Source organism: Arvicola amphibius, chromosome 12 (assembly GCF_903992535.2).
Source record: "Arvicola amphibius chromosome 12, mArvAmp1.2, whole genome shotgun sequence".
In the NCBI taxonomy this organism is placed as follows: domain Eukaryota; kingdom Metazoa; phylum Chordata; class Mammalia; order Rodentia; family Cricetidae; genus Arvicola; species Arvicola amphibius.
Genome location: NC_052058.2, coordinates 16,889,088 through 16,909,418, shown reverse-complemented (window position 1 = coordinate 16,909,418; position 20,331 = coordinate 16,889,088). Strand labels below are relative to the sequence as shown.

The following is a 20,331-nucleotide window of genomic DNA, read 5'->3' as shown; positions in this document are numbered from 1 at the left end:
GCCTTTAATCCCAGCACTCGGGAGGCAGAGGCAGGCGGATCCCTGAGTTCGAGACCAGCCTGGTCTACAAGAGCTAGTTCCAGGACAGGCTCTAGAAACTACAGAGAAACCCTGTCTCGAAAAACCAAGAAAAAAAAAAGTGAAAGGGAAGCATGTAGCCCTGCCAGCCGTCCTTTGATCTCCACGTACAGGCTGCATGTCCCCTCCCCACTAAATAAATGGGGGAGGGGTGTCTTAAAAAACAGCATGTGTTCTCACAATTCAGGTAATATAAGAAAATGGAGGAACAGTGAAGTGAGTACAGTCTTCAACCCAGACAAACTAGTAGGCATATTCATGATCATTAATTAAATCATTGCTGCTATTGGGGGGAGTGTGTAGTGTCTTGGTGCCTAGTCAGTCAGAATTCACTCTAGGATGGAGCAGCTGCACTGAGATTCCCTCCCCTGCCATCTGCAAACGCCCTTTCTTTTCACCAACTTTGAAAATGCAGCCAGCCGACCATGGCTGGTTGCCTGTCCCTCCTCAGACCTCCTCTCTCACTTCTCCACATATTAAAGGTGACATCAAAACAGAGGAGCCTCTAGTCCCAGGTGGAGGGACGCAGTGCAGGAGAACATGACACGCAGCCGAGGTCCCACCTTGAGTAGAGTGTGTGCTGATCTTCTGATCTTGCTAAGGTATAATTAGAGGTGTAAGACCTCACCTTCAGTCAGCCCACACCTCAGACCTGTCAACAGAAGTTCAAGGTCATCCTCAGCTCAAATAATGGAAAAAAAAAGGTTGATATATTTTAGTTCAAATGCTAATTAAAACTGGACTTACAAGTCAAACTGATTAGGATTGACTTCCCTATTTTATAATTTCTGGTTAAGTGCCGGGTCCCGCCTGACATATTTGTTGGTGCTTGGGGGAAAGAGTATGGATTAAGAAAGAAATAGACAAGAGACAACAGACAGAGTCAGGAGGGCATCCAGTAAATACTGAGATTTGCCTCATGTTTATTTCTCATAGCCTTTATATTCCTCAATCCAAAAGGAAGGGGAAAAGGCAAAAGACTTTTTACCAAGATACAAAGAACAAACAAAGTAATCACCTTCTTAATGTCCAAAACATCAGGTAACCACACCCTAGGTCAAACGTCAGTAGCCACACCTTCGGTCAAACTTCCTGTGATATAACCTTGGAGGAGCAAGAACAGGTCTGAACTATCTGACCTTCAGTCAAGGTGAACCGGATCCACTTCTGTGGGCCCCCACAGTCAATTTCTTCAGGTTCACTTAGTTCTTCTTCTAAATGGGGATGCTTGGCTCTCTAGTCACGGTGGACACGGGGATGGTTAGGTGTCAGGTAACTTAGCAATGAGGTGTCTCCTCCTGAATGAGACTCAATGCCCCACTTCCACTCCCCTGGTCCAACATGTTGTTTTGTCCCTGTGTTTACATTTTCCGTGGTTGTCTGCTTTCAACAAAACGCAGTCACCAAGACTCTGGTGTTAGATTGTGTTGTGGTGATGTGGGTTAAGCTCCCAAGGGGAGCCTAGCCTTGGCCCAGGCTTCCCCTACATGCCATCTGGAGCCTCACAGAAATATTTCACTTCCTACTTGCAAACTTTATTTGATTGAGAAGTGCCCTGTTTCCAGGCCAACCTACGGTAGACAATGCCAGTGTTTGTTTTGGTCTTAGGAATTTTGCTATAGCTGGGTCTGAACGACCATTCTGTTCTCCGGTTGTGACTTGCTTTTCTGTGTAGTTGTGCTATTGTGATGGTCTGTGGATTGGTTGGGATCATATTCCTGAACAATTAAAGCCTCCTCGGATGGCTTTAGTGGCAGAGGGCTTCTGAAGCTTAACTGTCATTTTAGACCAGGCAGTGCTGGGATCCCTTGTCCCTGTGCCAATCCTGCTTTCTCAGTTCCAACTTGTAAAGGACACACACAGCACCAGACCCTTGACCTTATGTTACCCTTGGAGCAATGTTTATAAAAAAGTGAGTTCTAGTGATTTGATCGTCTGGGTCACTAACCTGTATGGTTTTTCTGACACCAATTCTTGTCCTTTCGTTTAATGCACAGCTATGCTTTCTGTTCAAGACTTTCAAAACTCTCTCTCAGCCTGAAAGGTGTTGCTTAGCAAACCTTTCCACCCCACAGGGCATCATAATCCCCTTTGAATGATGTAAAGGGATCAAATCTCACAGCTCTGCCATGGGCCTTTGCAGCACACCCCACACAGGGAGGTGACTCAAATTCTTGCTGCCCTCAGAGAAGGACTTCTCTGAAGAACAAGGAGGGCCCTGCCCACTCCTGCCCAAGCCGGTAATGCCAGCAAGGCTGTTACTTCCTGTGCCTCTCCCTCACTCAGTGGCTGTATTACTAAATAGAGGGTTGCTTTTTGGTTTTTCAAGAAACAGGGTTTCTCTGTGCAGCCCTAGCTTCTAACTGAGCTCCACCCAGCTGCAGTGCAACCCCACAACCCCTTGGGCTGAGCTGAGCGGGCCTAGCACCCTATGCCAACTCTGTGCTGTCACGTGACTAAGATGCCCCGATGACCTGAGCACAGAGGCAACTCTTCCAAGGCAAGGGGCTTTACAAAACACAAACAGAAAATCCACAAGTACTATTTACACACGGCTGAAAACACCCCTCCCTGGCCGCTGTGGTTTGGATGTAGCTGTTCACCGAAGGGTTTGTGTGTTACAAGGTTGTGAAGGAGGTCACTAGGCATAAGAAGTTACCCCTGGAACTAAGGTAGTTCTCATGGGATTCCTTGTTTAAAAACCCTGGCCCACTGAGTGCTCTGGTTTCCTGTCTCCTTGTGTGATTTCTTCCTGGTCCATGTTCTCCAACTACGAGTCCTTCACCAGAGCCCAGCTAATGCTGGTGCCACACTCGAACAGCCACAAAGCTATGTTAGATACATACACTTATTTTCTTTGTATAATTGGCTAGTCTCGACAATGTTGTAACTGTAATGATACAATGTTGTAAATGTAATAATAACCATTTGAGATTTCTAAATCTCGGTGGACAAACACTAGCAACAACTTTAGGGCCCTGACTAGTATTCTGTTCCTGCATCTTCTCTGAACAGACTAATTAATTGCTACTGTGCCATTTATTCATGTATTGGTTAAACTTACCAAATAATTGCCACGTACTGTATTAAGAGCACCCGACATCTGACCTGATAATACTATTTTCTAAGGCAAGGTCTCACTATACTGCAATCCCCCTGCATCCATTTCCCAGACAACAATATTATTTTTTTTAACTTTTGTGTAGGTGATAGAAGTCAATGCTGGTTTTAAAAAGATTTTTAAGCCAAGTCTTCAGAAAGTCTGTCTCCATTAGGAAAAAATTCTCAGGTGCCTGACATTGGAAAAAATGCCCAGGATTTCTGACAGTCTTATCTACCCTACAGCCCTTGTTTTGGGGAAAAAAAAAGTACAAAGCAGGAATAGAGTTGCAGGACGGGGAGTAAATGTGGGTTCTATTTTAAATGGGGTTATGAGAATAGAGGTGCAGCTTAGTGCCAGAGTATGGACTTAATTGAGCATGAACGAGTCCTGGACTCAGTTGCTAGCACTGAATGAATAAATGAGGTCATAGGTGGGCCTCACCAGGAAATCCCAAGGAACACTAACTATTAGAGTTGAGAAGACTGTGGCAATGTAGAAGTTGTCCCATGACATCCAAAGGAAAACCAAAGATTATTTGAGAGAATAGATGATGAAGTTTCAAATATATAAATAGGTATTTTATAAATAGGTATAATTATGGATGCCTTTACTATCATAGCATTATTTTTCTGAATATATTATGCTTCCAGTTTAAAAAGTGTTTTATGGTGTCTGAGTCAGCTATCCATTCTATAATTCCTAAGACAATCAACTTGTAAGTTATATTTTGGATCCCTGTGAAGGAGAATGGCCTCCATAAGCTCATGCATTCAAATGCTTAGTCCCAAGTTGGTGGAACTGTTTAGGAAGGAGTAGGAGGCATGGCCTTGTTGGGGTGGGCATGGCCTTGTTGGGGTGGGCATGGCCTTGTTGGGGTGGGCATGGCCTTGTTGGGGTGGGCGTGGCCTTGTTGGGGTGGGTGTGGTCTTGGTGGAGTGGGTGTGGCCTTGTTGGAGGCGTGTCACAAGGAGTGGGCTTTGTGGACCAAAAAGTCCACACCAGGCCCAGTCTCAGGCTCTCTCCCTGCCTGCAACTTGAGGACCATGTGAGCTCCTGACTACTGCTCCAGCCTGACTGTTCTCATGCTTCCTGTCATGATTAGTCATAGACTAACCCTCTCAAACTGTAAGTAAGGCCCCGATTAAATGATTTTATTTTTTTAGAGTTGCCTTGGTTAGCTGGGTGGTGGTGTTACACGCCTTTAATTCCAGCACTCGGGAGGCAGAGGCAGGTGGATGTCTGTGAGTTCGAGGCCAGCCAGCCTGGTCTTCAAGAGCTAGTTCCAGGAAAGGCACCAAAAGATACAGAGAAACCTTATCTCAAAAAAAAAACAAAACAAACAAACAAATAAACAAAAAAACTAACAAGAAAAGAGTTGCCTTGGTCATGGTGTCTCCTCATAGCAATAGAACAGTGACTAAGACAGTCCCAGGTGTAAAGGTTTTAATCTGTGACAGATTGGTCTCATTGCTTGGAGCCTTTGGTGGCAGGTGGTGGAAATGGCAGCTGCACACTGAGCCTGGAAAGAGGGCTCAGTGGGTGGGGGTGCTGTCTTGCAGAGGACCTACAGTCAGTCTCCAGCACCCACCTCTAATTACAATTCTAAGGGATCTGTCACCCTCTTCTGGCCTCCACAGATACCCATGAACATGAGGGACACACATACATGTATACATGTACACATAAATAAAAATGGATCTGTATGCTTCGTGGTGGCTGGGGACAGAGAGATGAAAACGTGGCCACAGTTTCAAGATTCCCTTCCTAGGCCCCCAGTGACTGGAAGACTTGAATATATTGATCCAAAACTGCTTATCTGGGTAGCCTGGCCAAAGCAAGACGGCCCATGACAGCTTTCTTTCCCATAATGCTGATTCACAGTTTCTAGGCCTGGCTCGTAAGGGAAGAGGGAGATGTGCTAAGCTGGCTCCCTCCCCAGCAGATCGCATGGGTAAGCAGAAAGCCCAACGCTTCCATTTTTGGAGTTTGATTTCTCAAGAGCTCAGTTGCACTTACCTAAATTTTCTTTTACTCATTCTTCCATTAAACAACAAAAACATAGCCGTGCTAAAGGCGAAAATGCCAGTGGAACAGACTCTTGCACATCTCTGTCTCAGTCACGTTCTCAGTGGCTGAGACACCCCTTCAGCACAAGTGCCCAGCGCTGGGGGAGTGGATGGAGAAATGTGTCATTCAGCCATCGAGACGCGCAGAATCAGATAATGTACAGCGAAATGGATGGAACTAGACGGGGGGGGGGGGGGGGGTGGAGGAAGTGAGCCAAGTCAGACGCAGGAGGATGAGAACAAGCGTGCCCTCTTAAAGAACCAAAGTTGGCTTGACAGTAGAGTAGAGATTAGGGAAGGTGAGCGGGTGTGGAAAAGATGGGGGGGGGGATTATATTTGACCAGCACACACTGTAGGCATGTAGGAAAAGGCACATAGAACCTCATTAATATGTACAGTGAGCATACATTAGTTAAAAAATTTAAAGTAGGTGTCTTGGGGAAAAGATACTATGAAATAAACAGGCTACTCGGGATGTATCACCAGCCACTCTATTACGATACAATGCTATTGAGAAATTTCAAGCTGGTTTGAAAAACCCACAGAGAGGTAAAATAGAGCTGGCGGGAGCCTGGGGGTGAGTTAAACTTGACTATAAAAGGAAAAGAGGAGGCTTCACATACCTTCCTCCCCAGCCCTCTCTTCCTGCTGATGGCTTCTCTTTCCTCCTGGTTCCTTTTGCACAGCCCCAGCTTTGTTTTGGCCAAGGTCTCTCGCTGCGCTGGCTTGCTTTGGTGCAACTCCGTCATTAAGATGGATGGTTCTTGAGCCTGAGGATTCCAGCCCTGGCTCCCTTCTAACTTGCTCACATTACTTAACGTCTGAGCGCCTGTGTTCTCGTGAGGAAGACAGCCACCTCGCTTTGCAGACCTTCCTGGAGGATGCGGTTAGCTGCAGTGGGCTCCCTGGTACATGTTATGCAGGCTCACAAATAAACTTATATTTCTCCTTTCTCAAGCGTGCCTTTAAGCCACAGAGCATGCCCAAACATTGTTTCATTAAACCCTACGGAGAGGTAATTCGCCCAGGCCACAGGGGTCTCCAGCCAAGGTTCGCCTGCTACCTCAAGTTGCCATGTTCATGCAAATTAGACACTGCTCTCTTTATGTAGAGTGGACAGCCTGTTCACGGTATGAGCCGTTTACGAGGTACACGGTGATACTCCAGCAACAGCAGACCCTCCCACCCACTCTCCCACCCACTCTCCCACCCCACTCTCCCACCCACTCAGTCCCGTTATGGATTTGCTCACGTGAAGCTTAAATGTACTGGTTTGCTTATGGAAAGCTGTGGTATCCAGTAAATAATCAAAGGCAATTAAAAAATAAACTAAGGCAAGAAACAACACGGTTTAAGGTTAAGGCAAGTATGAAAACAGAAAAAGGCTCAATGCTGAGAAGGGAGAGCTTTAAACGGAACACAGTCAGGTTTGGGTGGGGCTGGAGGAAGCCTGGGGGACAACACTAGGAGAACCAGGAAGCTGTTTGGAGAATGACCTAGCTTGCTTGCTTCTCAGATGCTGTGGTAAGACACTGACCAAAAGCAGCTAGCGGGAGGAGAGGGTTTATTTAGCTTCCCAGCTCCAGTCCTTCATGGAGAAAAGTCAAGGCAGGAATCTAGAGGCAGGAACTGAAGCAGAGACCATGGAGGCACCCTGCTTTCTGGCCTGCTCCCAAAGGCTCAGCTTCAGCCACCATTGTTATACAGCCCAGGTCCATCTGCCTAGGGAGGGCCTGCCTTCTGGAAACAATATGCATCCAAACTGTAGCAATAGCTAATGCCTGGAAACTCTGTAACCTTGCAGTATGAAATTTCACTCCCTAACTCTTTTCAGATTCCCATCTATCATGACAGCCATCCGACTACGAGAATTTGTAGAGCGTCGCCCAACGGTTCCACCTAGGTAAGGCTCATCCGGAAACCACCAGAGTGAGGAAGGCAAGTGCCCAGGGGAAGAGAACCACCTATCCTGCTTTCCAGCCACTGAGGGGCAGCTGCAGCCAGGGGGATCTAGTGACGCATTCTTGAATGTAGAGAAAGTTGGATTTTTTTTAAGACTTTAAAAGAAAAGTGAGAGAGAAAGAGAGAGAGAGAGAGCATGTGTGTGTGTATGTGTGTGTGCATATGCTTGCAAGTGCCCTTGGAGGCCAGAAGAGGACATTAGGTCCTGGAGCTGGACTTAAAGGTGGTTGTAAGCTGGATGCTGGGAACTGAACCAGGGTCCTCTGGAAGAGCATCAAGGGGTCTTAACCATTCAACCAACCTTCAGTCCCAAGTTTAAAGAAAGTTGTAAGAAAAGAAATTATGTCTTTGCAGAATCCAAGCAACCCGGAAACTCCAAATACAAACATAAGAGATGGGTTGGGAAGGGCTCCAACAGGAAGAGTGGGGAACTCAAACCCAAACTTTGAATCAGATTTACTTCCTTGAGGTAAATCAAAACATCCCCCTTCCTCTGCAACATGGGAGCTGACTGTACACACAGAGAGAGACCAAGGGGACTCTCATTCATTCTCCAAGGCCATCTAAAACACAAGAATAATAAGCCCTGTAGGCAAGCTTCGCTGCTGACTTTATCTTGCAGGGAGGTGGCGGGAATCACCTGTGTAAGTCCTAAGCCTCTCTCCCATCAGCCCCTGCTGTGGGATCTGCAAAGACTAGAAACTAAGAAGGTTGGGGCTGCAAGCCTCATGCCCTGGAGGCCAGACTCATGTCTTTTGTTTTGTTTCCTCCTCGGGTCTCTTTATTCTTCAAAAAATATTCTCACTCCCTACAAGGCTTTCAGTTTATCTACACATACAGACAAATTAGCAATTCTTTAAGCAATAGCAATGATACCAAGCATGCATTTCACAGGGCCACAAAATGGATGTCTGACAAAGCAGGCACCTGCTGGATTACTATGTCTCAGAGAGGGTGTGGCTGTGAAGCTCTCTGGCAGATACTGGAATAATAATTAAGGACAGAGCTTTAAATCAGTACAGAATTCTAAGAAGACAGCCTCATGCTTTGTTTTGTTTTTTAACTTTTTAAAATTATTTTTAAGTTATTATAGAAAATAATGGGTTTCATTATGACAGTTCCACACAGACAAATCACTGCACCCCACTACCCTGTGTTCCTCGCCCCCAACTCTCACTGGTCCCCTTGCCCCGTGCAAATAGCCCCCTTTCTGATCTCATGTCATGTGTGTTAGTCCAGTTCTGCGTTTGTGTCACACATATGCATACTTAAATCTAGATTCTGTATAAGAGAGAAAATATGCCATAGTTCATCTTCCCCCCCCCCCACATTACACCACCTCTCTGCCGCTTTAGACCTCTTTCTCTCGTCTCATTATAGGGGGGGCCAACATCTTGGAGCCCCCAGTGGCCTGGTGGGCTTGAGCAGGCCTTGTTTTTACTTCCTGTCCAGTTCTGTTCTTAAGGAAGTAGGCACAGAAGGGTGCCTACTTCCTGGATATCTTAAGAATCCCCTCGTCACATGAGCAGGTGAGATGCTCATGGCTCTTGACACCAAATCTGAAGACCTGAATTCGATCTCCAGAACCTACATGGTAGAAAGAACCAGCTCTTGCAGGTTATCCTCTGACCTCCACATGCGTGGCACATGTGTGTGTCCACACATAAACACAAACCCATACGATAGGTAAATAAATAAATAAATATATGTATTTATTTATTTATTTATTTATTATGTATACAGCTAGTCAGAAGAGGGCACCAGACCTCATTACAGATGGTTGTGAGCCACCATGTGGTTGCTGGGAATTGAACTCAGGACCTTTGGAAGAGCAGGCAATGCTCTTAACCACTGAGCCATCTCTCCAGCCCCTCTAAATAAATGTTTTTAAAAAAAGACTTTTCTGTCAGAGGACACACAGACCTTACCCCTCTATTTTCAAACTCCACCCCAGGAGACAGGAGGATGGAAAGAAATAGGGAGCGGGTTCTGCACCCCCTCATCCCTTCCTCCCCTCAAGCCACCGATCCTTCTGCGTATGGATGAGATCACTTTGTCTACTGTGGGCTCATCTCCTAGGAAAAATGGAAACAAAGTTTTGCTGGCTGCTGCTCTGGGGAGCTCTGGAGAGCCACATCCAACACTGTATCCAAGCCAAGCCCTGGGGAGCACAAGGATTTGAGCAGTGTGCCTCTGGCTGTTGGTGTTCAGCTCACTCTTGCTTCTCTATATGGTGGGAATCCCTACACTTGTCCTAGTCTCGGTGCCCCACTCTCCACTGCAGGATGCCCTGTGAGGTGGCTCTCTGCCCACCTTAGACCCTGCCAATAGCAGTTTAATTCCCCAGTGAGTTCCATCAACTCTGCCACCAGGATAGTGCTATCAAAATGCTCGTATGTTAGCCAGCTTGGCCTGTGGCTGTGGCAGCACAGAATCCCACAAGAGCAGTGTACTAGCTACTTGCTGCGACAAGATGAGAGAGCTACCTAAGAAGGGTACAGCCCACCGCCATGGCAGGGAAGACGTGGCAGCAGGAGGCGCCTGGTCACACTGTGTCTGCTGTCAGTCTGGGTCCCAGCCTAGGGGCTGGCAGGTGCCTCCCACATTCAAGATGGATCCTCCCATCTCAGTTTAAGCTCTCTGGAGATGCTCTCACAGAACACACCTGCAGTGTGTGGTCTAGACTCCCATCAAGCTAACAAGCAAGAGTAACCATTATTAGCTGTATGCCTATAATCACCCAGGAAGCAGAAGAGAGACCGAGAATGAGAGTTCCAATATCCCCTGCAAGGTTACATACATCCCCAGTGGCCCATCTTCCTTCTAGTAGGTACCACCTCTTAAATGTTCCACTTTCTCTTTAGCACCATGGCCCAAGGATCAAGTCTGCACATGGGCCTTTGGGGGCCATTCTCCATGCAGGCTGTGTCCCCAGCTCACAGTCTCAGGGGGTCCAAATCATCTTTGCCTTCCCCGGTCATCGGTATCAATGCGCACACTCATCCTCCGGCAATCTGTTCTCTAGCTTGAGCTTCATAAAGATCACAGCCCTCCCTGAAATAAACCCCTCAGCCCAATACACCTGGGGCCAAATCCGAATTCATTGCTGGGTCCCGCAAAGTCCTCACAGGCCCAGCCCTTCACTTCCTACTAGTTAGAAGTCCTCAGTCTTCAGTTTCTTCAGGAGGCTATGCTTCTTCTAGATCCCAGGCCTTTGGGTACGCTCCTCCTTCTCCCTGGACTACTACTCCACACCCCTCACCCCCTTTCACACAGTGTCTCAGCTCCCTTCCAACTAGTTAGGCAGCCACTTCTTGGGTACTTTGGCCAGCAGAAGACTTCTCCTTCCATCTCTGTCCCCACGTCCCCTACTTCACACCGCCTCAGGGCCCTTATCACAGCCTCCAGTTTTCCTCCTTAGGATTTGCTTCCTACCCATCTCCCCACTGGTAGAAGGCAGCTCTGCTGTGTGTCAGCATTGGTCTTGGTATACGCTATTCTATTTAGCCTTCATAACAACTGCGAGTTCCCGACAAGGAAGCCGAGGCGTGATGAGGATAAGTGACTGTCCCAAGAGCCCACAGGTTGCAACCAGCAGAGACGGAACTTGAACCCACTGGTCTGGCTTCACTACGGTTTGCTGTTTGGGTTGGTCCCCACTCTGGTGTGGAACTTTCTTGCCCGTCTCTGAAAACTGCTTCCATCACTTCTGCCTGACAGTAGTGACAGAGGGGCCCTCTATGCGTTGTTGCTAAGGAAACCAGAAGGAATGAGCAAAAGTATTCGGTGGTGGTTTGACTCTGGTCACTGACACAACTCGGGTCTGCCCTTCTGCTGTTTACAGACACATTCATCCCGCTGATCCCTGCATGGCCAGCCCTGGGGGCTAGAATGTGAAACTGATGGGCAAACTAGTGCGGGCACCTAATAAAAGTTAGTAATTAAGGCTCAGGAGTAATCTTAGTGACCACATCTGAGTCTCGCAAGAAGAATTCAATTAGAGACAAGTGCTAGCCGGTGTCATCCCCAGGTCAGACTGGAGGCCTGGTGTTTGTTGACTAGGGCTGGATGCTCTGTTAGTTTGTGGAGCCCAAGATATTCCTGAAAAGATCCCCCAAACGGAGGAAAATCAGTGTGGCATGGGAGATCAAAAGCACAGGATTTGTGTCAGGTTTATGGTTAAGAATATTTACTGCTCTTCTAGAGGACCAGGTGTTAGTTCCCAGCACCCACATGACTAATTCCAGCTCCAGGCAATCTGACGCCCTCCTCTTATATCTCTAGGCAGTGTACACACATGGTGCACAGACATACATGCAGGTGAAAAGTGCCATACACACAAGTAAACAGCTACGGCAGCAGCAACTCCAGCATCAACTGGAGCTATCGTTCAGTGGTAGAGAATACGCTCGGCATGCATAAGGCACCAGGTTCAACCTCCAGCACCAAAATAAATAAATATTGTGGTGGTTTGAATGATAATGCCCCCCCCCCCAATGCTCAGATGTTTAAATGCTTCATCCCCAGTTATGGAACTGTTCATGGGAACAAGTAGGTGTGGCCTTGGTGGAGGAAGGGTATCCCCAGGAGTGGGCTGGCCCAGCTTCTGCCTCCTGCCCGTGGATCAGGATGTAAAGCTCTCAGCTGCTGCTCCAGCACCGAGTCTGTCTGCTTCCCACCGTGACGATCATGGTCTAACCCTTTAAAACTGTACGCAAGGCCCCAGTTAAATACTTCCTTTTATACGAGTTGCCATGGTCGTGGTATCCGGTCACAGCAATAGAAATGACTATCAACTGTAGCATCCTGAAAACATCCAGACACCACCGCAGGGTCAGCTCATGCTACCTAGAAAGACAGGCACCATCTAATGAAGAAAGGACCTTTCAGTCTCCAGCTACAAGTCTCTCATTACCCTTGTTCCATCACTGATGAAAACGGTAGCTACAATTCTCATTTTACTGACGAGCGAATGGAACCTGCCCTCCCATTCCTTGAGGAAATATGGAGCCGGTACTTCCTGGAGGGTGAGACGATGTGCCACCCTCCCAGCCCTGTCTTTAATCTCATCTTCTATGTCAGCTCACATCCTTAGCTGAGATGCTTAGTTGCAAGCTTTAGTTCTCAAACATGCTATAGTATGCACCACTGATGTTAGCATGTTGACTATATAGGGCTTTCCTTACCAGAAGATGAACTTCGGGTGAGTGTACAGGACCTACCTAACAAGAGCACACCCCCATTAGAATACTGTAGCCACATCGGAGCTTCCAAACACTCCTTCTGGTTGAACTAAAACCAGCTTACCCTGACCCTTTGGTACATTGTGTCCACTTGCTGACTGCCTAGAAGTGGGAGAATCATCCGGTCCAAACAGAAGTTGTGCCAAACTCCCCTGGAAAACAAAAATCGCACATACACTGTAGATAGCTCTGAGTAAGACATGGAATTAGGGACTAGGCTTGCTCCACGGCTCTGGTACTCACTGCTGTGCGGTATTCAGAATGTCCACTCGGCTTCTCTTTTCACTGTTAGGAAACACCCATGAAAAGTCCATATTTACCTTGCTAGGTGCTGAGAATTAGTCTTTAAGGCTGGAGGTCCAGCACAGGCAACCGAGATGGACACATGATGGTATTCCCTCTGGCAATGGTACTGTGTAGACAGAAAACCCTCCTGATTTCACCCATGCATACTAAATGTTGTCTGTGCCAGACTTCAGATCCTGCGCCGGTTACAGTCACCCTCCCAGGAGACAGATCCACTCTTGTGTAGATAAACCTACCCTATCAGACAGCCACGCTGTCAGGGACATGCAAATAATGCACGTGGAACCAGACAAGCTGGCTCCGCCATGCCACCTTAGGAGAGCTTTCTATGGATTCAGGAATCAGTAACCTCTGAGCAGAACCCTGGCCAGGCTCATGGGGCACTCCCATTCATTCGTCCTTCCCCTCCAGCTGAACCTCCAGGAGAGAAGCTGAGTGTTCACTGCAAAGCCTCTGGCCAAGCCAGGATCATTTCTCCTTAAGCTGAAAAACAGAACAAAACAAAAAGCAAAAAAACAAAAACCTCACTACTTTAATGGCAGAATGAATTAGAAGCTTTCTCGTGTTCCAGGTTAAGGTCACAGGTGAGGACTTAGAAAACTCCCTAGAGTCAGAGGGAGCGGGGCATGAGGGAGAATACCTATAGTTCCAGCACTCAAGAGGCAGAGGCAGGAGGATCATGAGTTTGGGGTCAGCATGGAAAATGCAGAGAGACCCTGTTTCAAAATTAAAATAAAAGGGGGCTGTGGTTCTGGGCCAGCACAGCTGTTTAGTGTGCAGAAAGCCCTGGGCTCAGCAGGCAGCCCCGACAAAGCAGGGGAGGGGAGTGGGAGAGCAGGAGATGCAAAAGGAAGAGAGAAAAGTTAGAAGCAAAACGGGCCATCTTTTTCTTCCCCGCATCTCCTCACTTCTCCACTTAGCCTGTCTCCCTAAAACTCTTTCCTGCTCGCTCTCCACTTCTGACCAACGAGCCAGGGTCTCTTCCAAGGGATGGCAGCGGTCACACTACTGGAGGCCAGTGGGAATGGTGCCATTCTCGGAGCAATGACGAGAGCAGGGTGAACTCTTTCAGTGTAGACAGCAGTGCAGCCATAAGAGCTATGCCCTGGGTGCCTGTGATCCCTCACGAACTTGTGGCTTGGCTCTAGGGGACTCCTACACCAGTGCTCAGAACTGGAGGTTTGCCTAAGTGGCACCTCCACCTCCCACACACTGAGCAACGTCATTTGTTCCTTACTTCTATGCCAACTTCTCTCTCCTCTTACGACTTAATCTCCCGCTGTAACTCAGGGCTCAGTCCTATTATCTTAGCCACTAGACAGGCCCAGACACCCTGTGGTTACTCAGAAAATTAGAGCTCTCTGAGGTCTGTTGGCACAGACAGACAGAACCTGCCCTGCCCAGCACTTGTCTTGATTCACTCTCGACAGCTAGGCCTACTCTGACCCCGGCAATCATCCAGATCTGGGATGGTCCCCCAAGGCCAGTATGTTGAAGGGCTGGCCTTCTGCCAGTAGTGCTATGGAGAGATGGTGGAACCTTTAGATGACTTGCCACGATGTGCTGCGTGACCAAAACAATAGGACCAATTAGTTGTCATGGACCGAAACGATGAGGCAAATAACCTTTCTTTTAAGCTGATTTATCTGATATGTGCTACAGTAACAAAAAGCTAACACGTCCTCTACTCTGAACTCAACTGTGATTTAGTCTTGGCATACATGACTTCCCCCCTCTAGAGAGTTCTTCCTTTTAGCCTATGCAAACCCTGAATACCTGGCTCTCTGGCTCTCCTTAGTGTCCCATAGCTCTTCCTCCCATCCTTACCAATAGGTTTCTTCTATATGTGAATCTTACAGCTTTTGTGTAAGGGATTTTGGTCTTCACTCTTCACCCCATTCTTCTGCCTCAATATTACCAATGACCTAAGGTCCTCCCCTAAACCCCATCTCCTAAAGGTTCTACCACTCCCCAGTAGCACCACCCTGGGGGCCAAGGCTTCAACACCACAGCATCCCAGTTGTACAAATAGCTCATGCTCACATCCCAATCCCCATGGGGTGGCTCATGTTATGCTTCAAAACAACAACCAAGATGGCGGCATATACTGGTAATCCCAGCACTGAGGAGCCCAAGCGGAAGATGGTGATAAGTTCAGGGTCAGCCAAGGTTATACCGACCTGTCCTTCCTCACAACCCAACCCTCCGAAGAGAGGCTAGAATCCTCCCACCAGACATACTAGTATCACACGCCTTGACATCACAGTCTTATATAATCAACTATTATAGTTAAGTAAAAAAACTTACAAAACTTTATAAACATTTCAAAGGATAAGGAATCTTCATTCTTTTATTCCTATGCTTCAGCAATTACCAACATCTGTTTCATTGACTTCAAGGATTTTATTACGTGTGCATGTTCCTGAGTATATATGTATGCACTGTATGTGGGCAGGTTCCCCCAGGGGTCAGAAAAGGGCATCAGATCCCCAGGAACTGGAGTCATGGAAGGTTGTGAGCTGCCAGATGTGAGTGCTGGGTCCTCTGCAAGAGCAGTCAGTGTTCTTAACCACTCTTAGCTAGCTCTCAGCCTTGTCACTGACTTTACACGTTGTCCCCTCCCTCCCTCCCTCCCCTCCCATCCTCCTTCCCACCCATCCTCCTTCCCTCACCCATTCTCTTTTCCCTACTATTGTGACCCAGTATATGACATGCTAAGTATTTTCTTGGGAATCCTAGAAATAAAAAGACATTCTATTATAGGTTTTAGAGGTTACTGGGAAAGAGAGGCCAGCCAATACCACAAACTCAGGTCTAACACTTGCTATGACTAACAACCAACATGACTGGAAAGTCTGACTGGTTTCAGCTACTTGGAAGAGGGTACAAAGTTCAGAGAAATTCCCAATCACACAGCAGCTGGTACAGTTGTGTAAGAGACTGACTGTAATGACTGCTTCTCGCCTGCTTCCTTCAGTATATTTATCTGTCACCAAGGAAGGGACATCAGAGGCTATTACCCTGGGCAACTGGCAAGACTCCATTTTGACTACAGCGTGAAGAGGGCTCCAAGGTGAGACATACCCCTAAATCTTAATTTCCAAGAATGTCATCGAAGCTAAAATGACAAGTAGGGGAAGTGAATGGCATAATATATATATAGTAGAGAGAGAGAGAGAGAGAGAGAGAGAGAGAGAGAGAGAGAGAGAGAGAGAGAGAGAGAGAGCGCACCCATGGAGGTCAGAAGTGAGCGGCCCCTGCCCACAGGGATCCTGGGAATGGAACTCGGAACTCCAGCTCGTAGCCACACAATCTCAACAATACCAATAATAGTAATGTTAGTCACAAGAGTGACTGGCCTATTGGCTAGAAAAGGAGTGGAAAGAGGCTAAACTGGTAAAAATCTTGAGACTTGGTTTGGGTTTCCTGGGAGGCCTCTGGGTGCCGGAATCAAACCCAAAGTCTCAAGTATGTCAAGCATGGTCCACAGGGAGCTACATGGCTAGCACTGATAATATGGCTGTTTTCATTTCCACAGTAGCCATTTTATTAGCACTTTGTATTTTTATCCCTTTCTCTAGTTTACAGATTTTTTTCCTCAAAGGAGAATACATTGCTTCCACAGTCAGCAATAAATGTAGAATTTTTATTAAATCGTCTATGGAATTTAAGAAACATTTTAAGTTTAGAATTCCAAATTTGGTCAAATATCTTAAACTTACTGGGATTCGGTTTCGTTCTCAATAAAGGTTTAACTCTGGTTTATGCGGCTCCTTCCTTTCACAAAAGGAAAGCAAAAATTAATAGCCACAGACACATCCACCTTATTTCCTGGTCCAGAGAGGCTAGAAACTACAAGAGGCTACAAGAGGTAAAAGCATCAATTTGAGAAACTTATAAAATGTTTGATTTGGGCAATTTTCACATTCTCTGAGTATCTCACTCCCAAATAAAAGATTCACTGTAAAGTTCTGAGGCATGTTAAGCCCTCAGCATGATGATTGCCATTTGAGTTCATCTCCTGCCTATTTCAATTTCCTTTCTCTTGGTTTTAGCTCCCATCTAGCCAGCCTCCAATTATCCTCATCCAGGCGTGGGAGTCGGCAGGCCACCTGTACTTAGAGCAGCATACAGTCTAGACTTAAATGAAAGTGGAAGCAGTTTTGAGGTCATCCCGATCCAGTTAGAAATACAGCAGATGAATGAGACATTCTTAGTTCTGAAATTTACTTACTGTGGCCTGCCTGCTCCTGCCACCGTGCACATGCGGAAATCGGGACACTTTTCAGAACTCGTTTTCTTCTTTCGCCAAGTGGGACCCAAGGATTGAACTTGGGTCACCAGCCTTTAACCAATGAGCCATCTCCATGGCCCAAGCAGTGTGTCTCAACTCAGGTCACACAATTACTGTTAAATGTTAGGTTTACGTTTTAATCTATAGTTTCTGAGTTCCAGTTCAAGGCTCTGAGTACTAAATAAAATACTTAAGTAACTTCTGTTTTTAAAATCTGGGGGAGAAGATTTCATTACCCAGGCTGGTTTCTAATTCAAGCTGAGCTCAGGGACCTTTCCCACAGCCTTGGGGTTGCTGCAAACTGTAGGTGCACCACTACGCATGATTTAGTCAACTTTCCTTAGAGCTAAGTCCTCTACTAGAAAACGAGAAGGGCAGGTGCCCGCAGTTAGAGCTAGACAATCCCTCCCTCCACTCTACCCCAGCATCATAGCCTAGAGGGCGAATGCCCAAATTCCAGTCTGTCTCCCTGAGGGTGGCTCTGCTAACAGTCCATCGGCTCTAATTGGCTTGTGCTTCCTCCAGATTAACTTTCAAATGCGATGCCAATCCATACACAGCATCCAGTCAAGGAGAAAGGTCTAGGGATGTAACCATGTGGTAGTGCTTGCCTAGCATGTGCGAGACCCTGGGTTTCACCTGTAGCACTGCACAGAAAGCTAAAACAAAATGGACACAGAAAAGAATATAGTTCTTAGGATCATTCATTCATATATACATATATATGAATACACATACATATGTAGCTTAGTGCCTTGTTGGATTTTTTTTTTAAATAGTGGATATATCTGATCTCATGATGGAAAAAAGAATCCTGAAGCAATGAGGTGCGTCTTGACTTTAAATGTCACCTCTGTGGGCGGGGCATGTCTACCGCTTCAGGTGCTTCCCTTCTTTTTTCAACATGAAGGTGCCCCCATTCTTTCTATTGGCACCAAAGTCCCTTGATAAGCATTCTTAGTCTTTGTTGACATCTTTAACTGCTACAGTTGCTGAGACATAAAGCACGCATATTTTCAAGGTCTCAGGTACATGCCACTTACGGTCCCAGTGTACTTACATCCATGCCTCAAGCATGCCATGCCAGTGAATGAACACTGCCAGGATTGACGAAGACGTTGGCCATTCTATCTTGATGAGGGGCCCAGAAAGGTTACAACAGTTCTACAGAACACCCAGATGGCACTAGGGGTTAGTCTAGCTGAAAGACTGCACTGGATCCTAGATTGCAGCTCATGAGAAAATGGATGAATTCTCCAAAGGTGTTCAGCAAGCTGTTTTTGTTTCCATGTAGACCCCTTATAGACTTGGCAATTCCACCCAAGAGCAAAACTCCGTACCAGCCTCAATTAGACCAGCAAACACTCATTCGATACATTTGTTTTGGAAAATTGTCAAGGCCTACAGGCACGTGGTATAATGAAACAACTTACCAAAGAGCCTACTCCCTGCCATTTTATGAGATTGGTAAGTGCTATCAACTCGTTGAGAATAACCTTACCAGTGTGGCAAGGTCAGCATACCCTGGGGATTTACTGCCACAAGGGGCATGACTGGGACCAGTGAAACTGGGGACAGAAATGGATGTGCAGATAGATCGGAAGCATCCGAGACTGAAAAGGGGTGAAAACTCTGTAATGTCCTACTAGGAAGCTGATTCTCTGAACAATGGGAACAAAATCTCGAGTGTAACCTGGTGTCTGCGAGGTTCTTTCCATTCTGGTTTAAATGCTGTAACAGTTGCGTATTCACACCAGAGCTCAGAAATTATAGGCTCCTCTTGTAGCATACCGACACACTGTGGCCCGTGTAAGGCCACCTGAGGTGGACAGGTGATCCTGACGTTCACATGACACCCACCTACACAGTTCCCATGGCGCTGGGTCATTGGTGCTTTTGACTTTGGCTCACTGAGTATGAATTACTGAGAATTTCTGAATGAGAGATCCCCCAAATTTTGGGGGTTCACACTGTGGCAGGCACATATTTAGTCCTTAGGCATGTCTCTGGGGTGAGTGCTGTTGTTCTAAACAGAGGAAGCCAAGTTTCCAAGATCTCTCATGAACTAAGCCTAAACCACACAGAATTTACATACACCTAGACCACACTGCTCTTCAACATCGCTTGCCTTGAAGCTAGACTGTCTCTGTACTACTAACTGTTCAACAGTTTTCCTTAAGAGTCCCTTTCTTTTTACTAAAAAACGGAAAACTGGTGACATAAGCCTGCAATTCCAGCTATTCTGGAGGCTAAAGCTAGGGAACTGAAAGTTCAAAGTCAACCTGGGCTACAAAACAAGTTTTAGAATGGCAGGGTCAGGAAGGATTTCATCTCGTCTGGAGGGATGCCAGTAGGAAAGAGGTCCACGCTGAAAACCCAGGTCCTCAGAGGATAGCTGACAGCAACATCAGGACACCAAAACACACACACACAAAAAAAAAAAATCAAATGAGTTTTTCTTATATTTTTATATAATCTAACAATATGCCCATTAATTAAGAGACTAAAGAAAGAACCTTGGATCCCATCCCCCTTTCTATATTTTACTTGAAGATATTTTAGTTACATTCTTATGTTATATGTGTGCTTACACACATGAGCATGCAGAGATCACAGGACAACTGGTGGGAGTTGGTTCTCTCCTTGCACTATCTGGAGCCAGAGGATTGAACCCCATTTCTCAGATTTGGCCAGAAGTGTCTTCTTCCCCCGCTGACCATCTTCCTGGCACCCGCATTTTAATTACGTCCCTTTAAATGTCTTCAATTACTTTTGTACTGTACACAGTTGCTAAAAAGATGATGTGTTAAAATGTCAGAGTAAGCAGCCCCCCAAAAATCACTAATTTCTTTTATATTCCAGGTTTGGATCAGAAAATAGGCATACTTTCATCAAATCCTAGACCTCTTAATTCACTACCAGAAGTCTACTGCTGTGACGAGAGAAGTGGCTTTGCAAGAAACACCTTTTAAAACTCACATAAAGTGTGGTATTCCAAGAAAACAACTTTGGGTATTTTTTTTCGTGAGTAAATTAATGGTAACAGCTCTACCTGTAAGAGTGTATACAGATGGATCTAATCCTAAACAAATATTATGTTGCAAATTCTCTTCAGGGAAAACTGATCAGGAAATCAAGCTCCAACCCTGAGAACATCTGTCATCTGTTGAAGAAGCTAGCTGTGTAACACAGTGCTTGCAAGGGGAAATAAAAAAGTACGCGAATGTCATAATTTGTCATAAGCGTTTAGCATCTTGTTGCTGATGCCGACAACCATC

General features: G+C 46.4%; 1 protein-coding gene across 1 annotated transcript; it reads left to right on the top strand.

Annotated features, from left to right (window-relative positions):
- The first annotated feature begins 7,095 nt into the window (after window positions 1-7,095).
- C12H1orf100 (chromosome 12 C1orf100 homolog) lies at window positions 7,096-20,025 on the top strand. Its single transcript, XM_038309540.1, has 4 exons — window positions 7,096-7,151; window positions 15,737-15,832; window positions 18,348-18,520; window positions 19,916-20,025. The coding sequence occupies exons 1-4, from the start codon at window positions 7,096-7,098 to the stop codon at window positions 20,023-20,025; spliced, it is 435 nt and encodes a 144-aa protein (XP_038165468.1).
- The last annotated feature ends 306 nt before the right edge of the window (window positions 20,026-20,331 follow it).

What these genes read in the sequence shown, in the direction of transcription:
- C12H1orf100 (XM_038309540.1), top strand. Translation starts at nt 7,096, where the DNA reads ATGACAGCCATCCGACTACGAGAATTTGTAGAGCGTCGCCCAACGGTT. An exon ending in CGCCCAACGGTTCCACCTAG is followed by an intron (nt 7,152 to 15,736) that starts GTAAGGCTCATC and finishes TGCTTCCTTCAG; the next exon opens with TATATTTATCTGTCACCAAG. An exon ending in AGCGTGAAGAGGGCTCCAAG is followed by an intron (nt 15,833 to 18,347) that starts GTGAGACATACC and finishes GTTTCCATGTAG; the next exon opens with ACCCCTTATAGACTTGGCAA.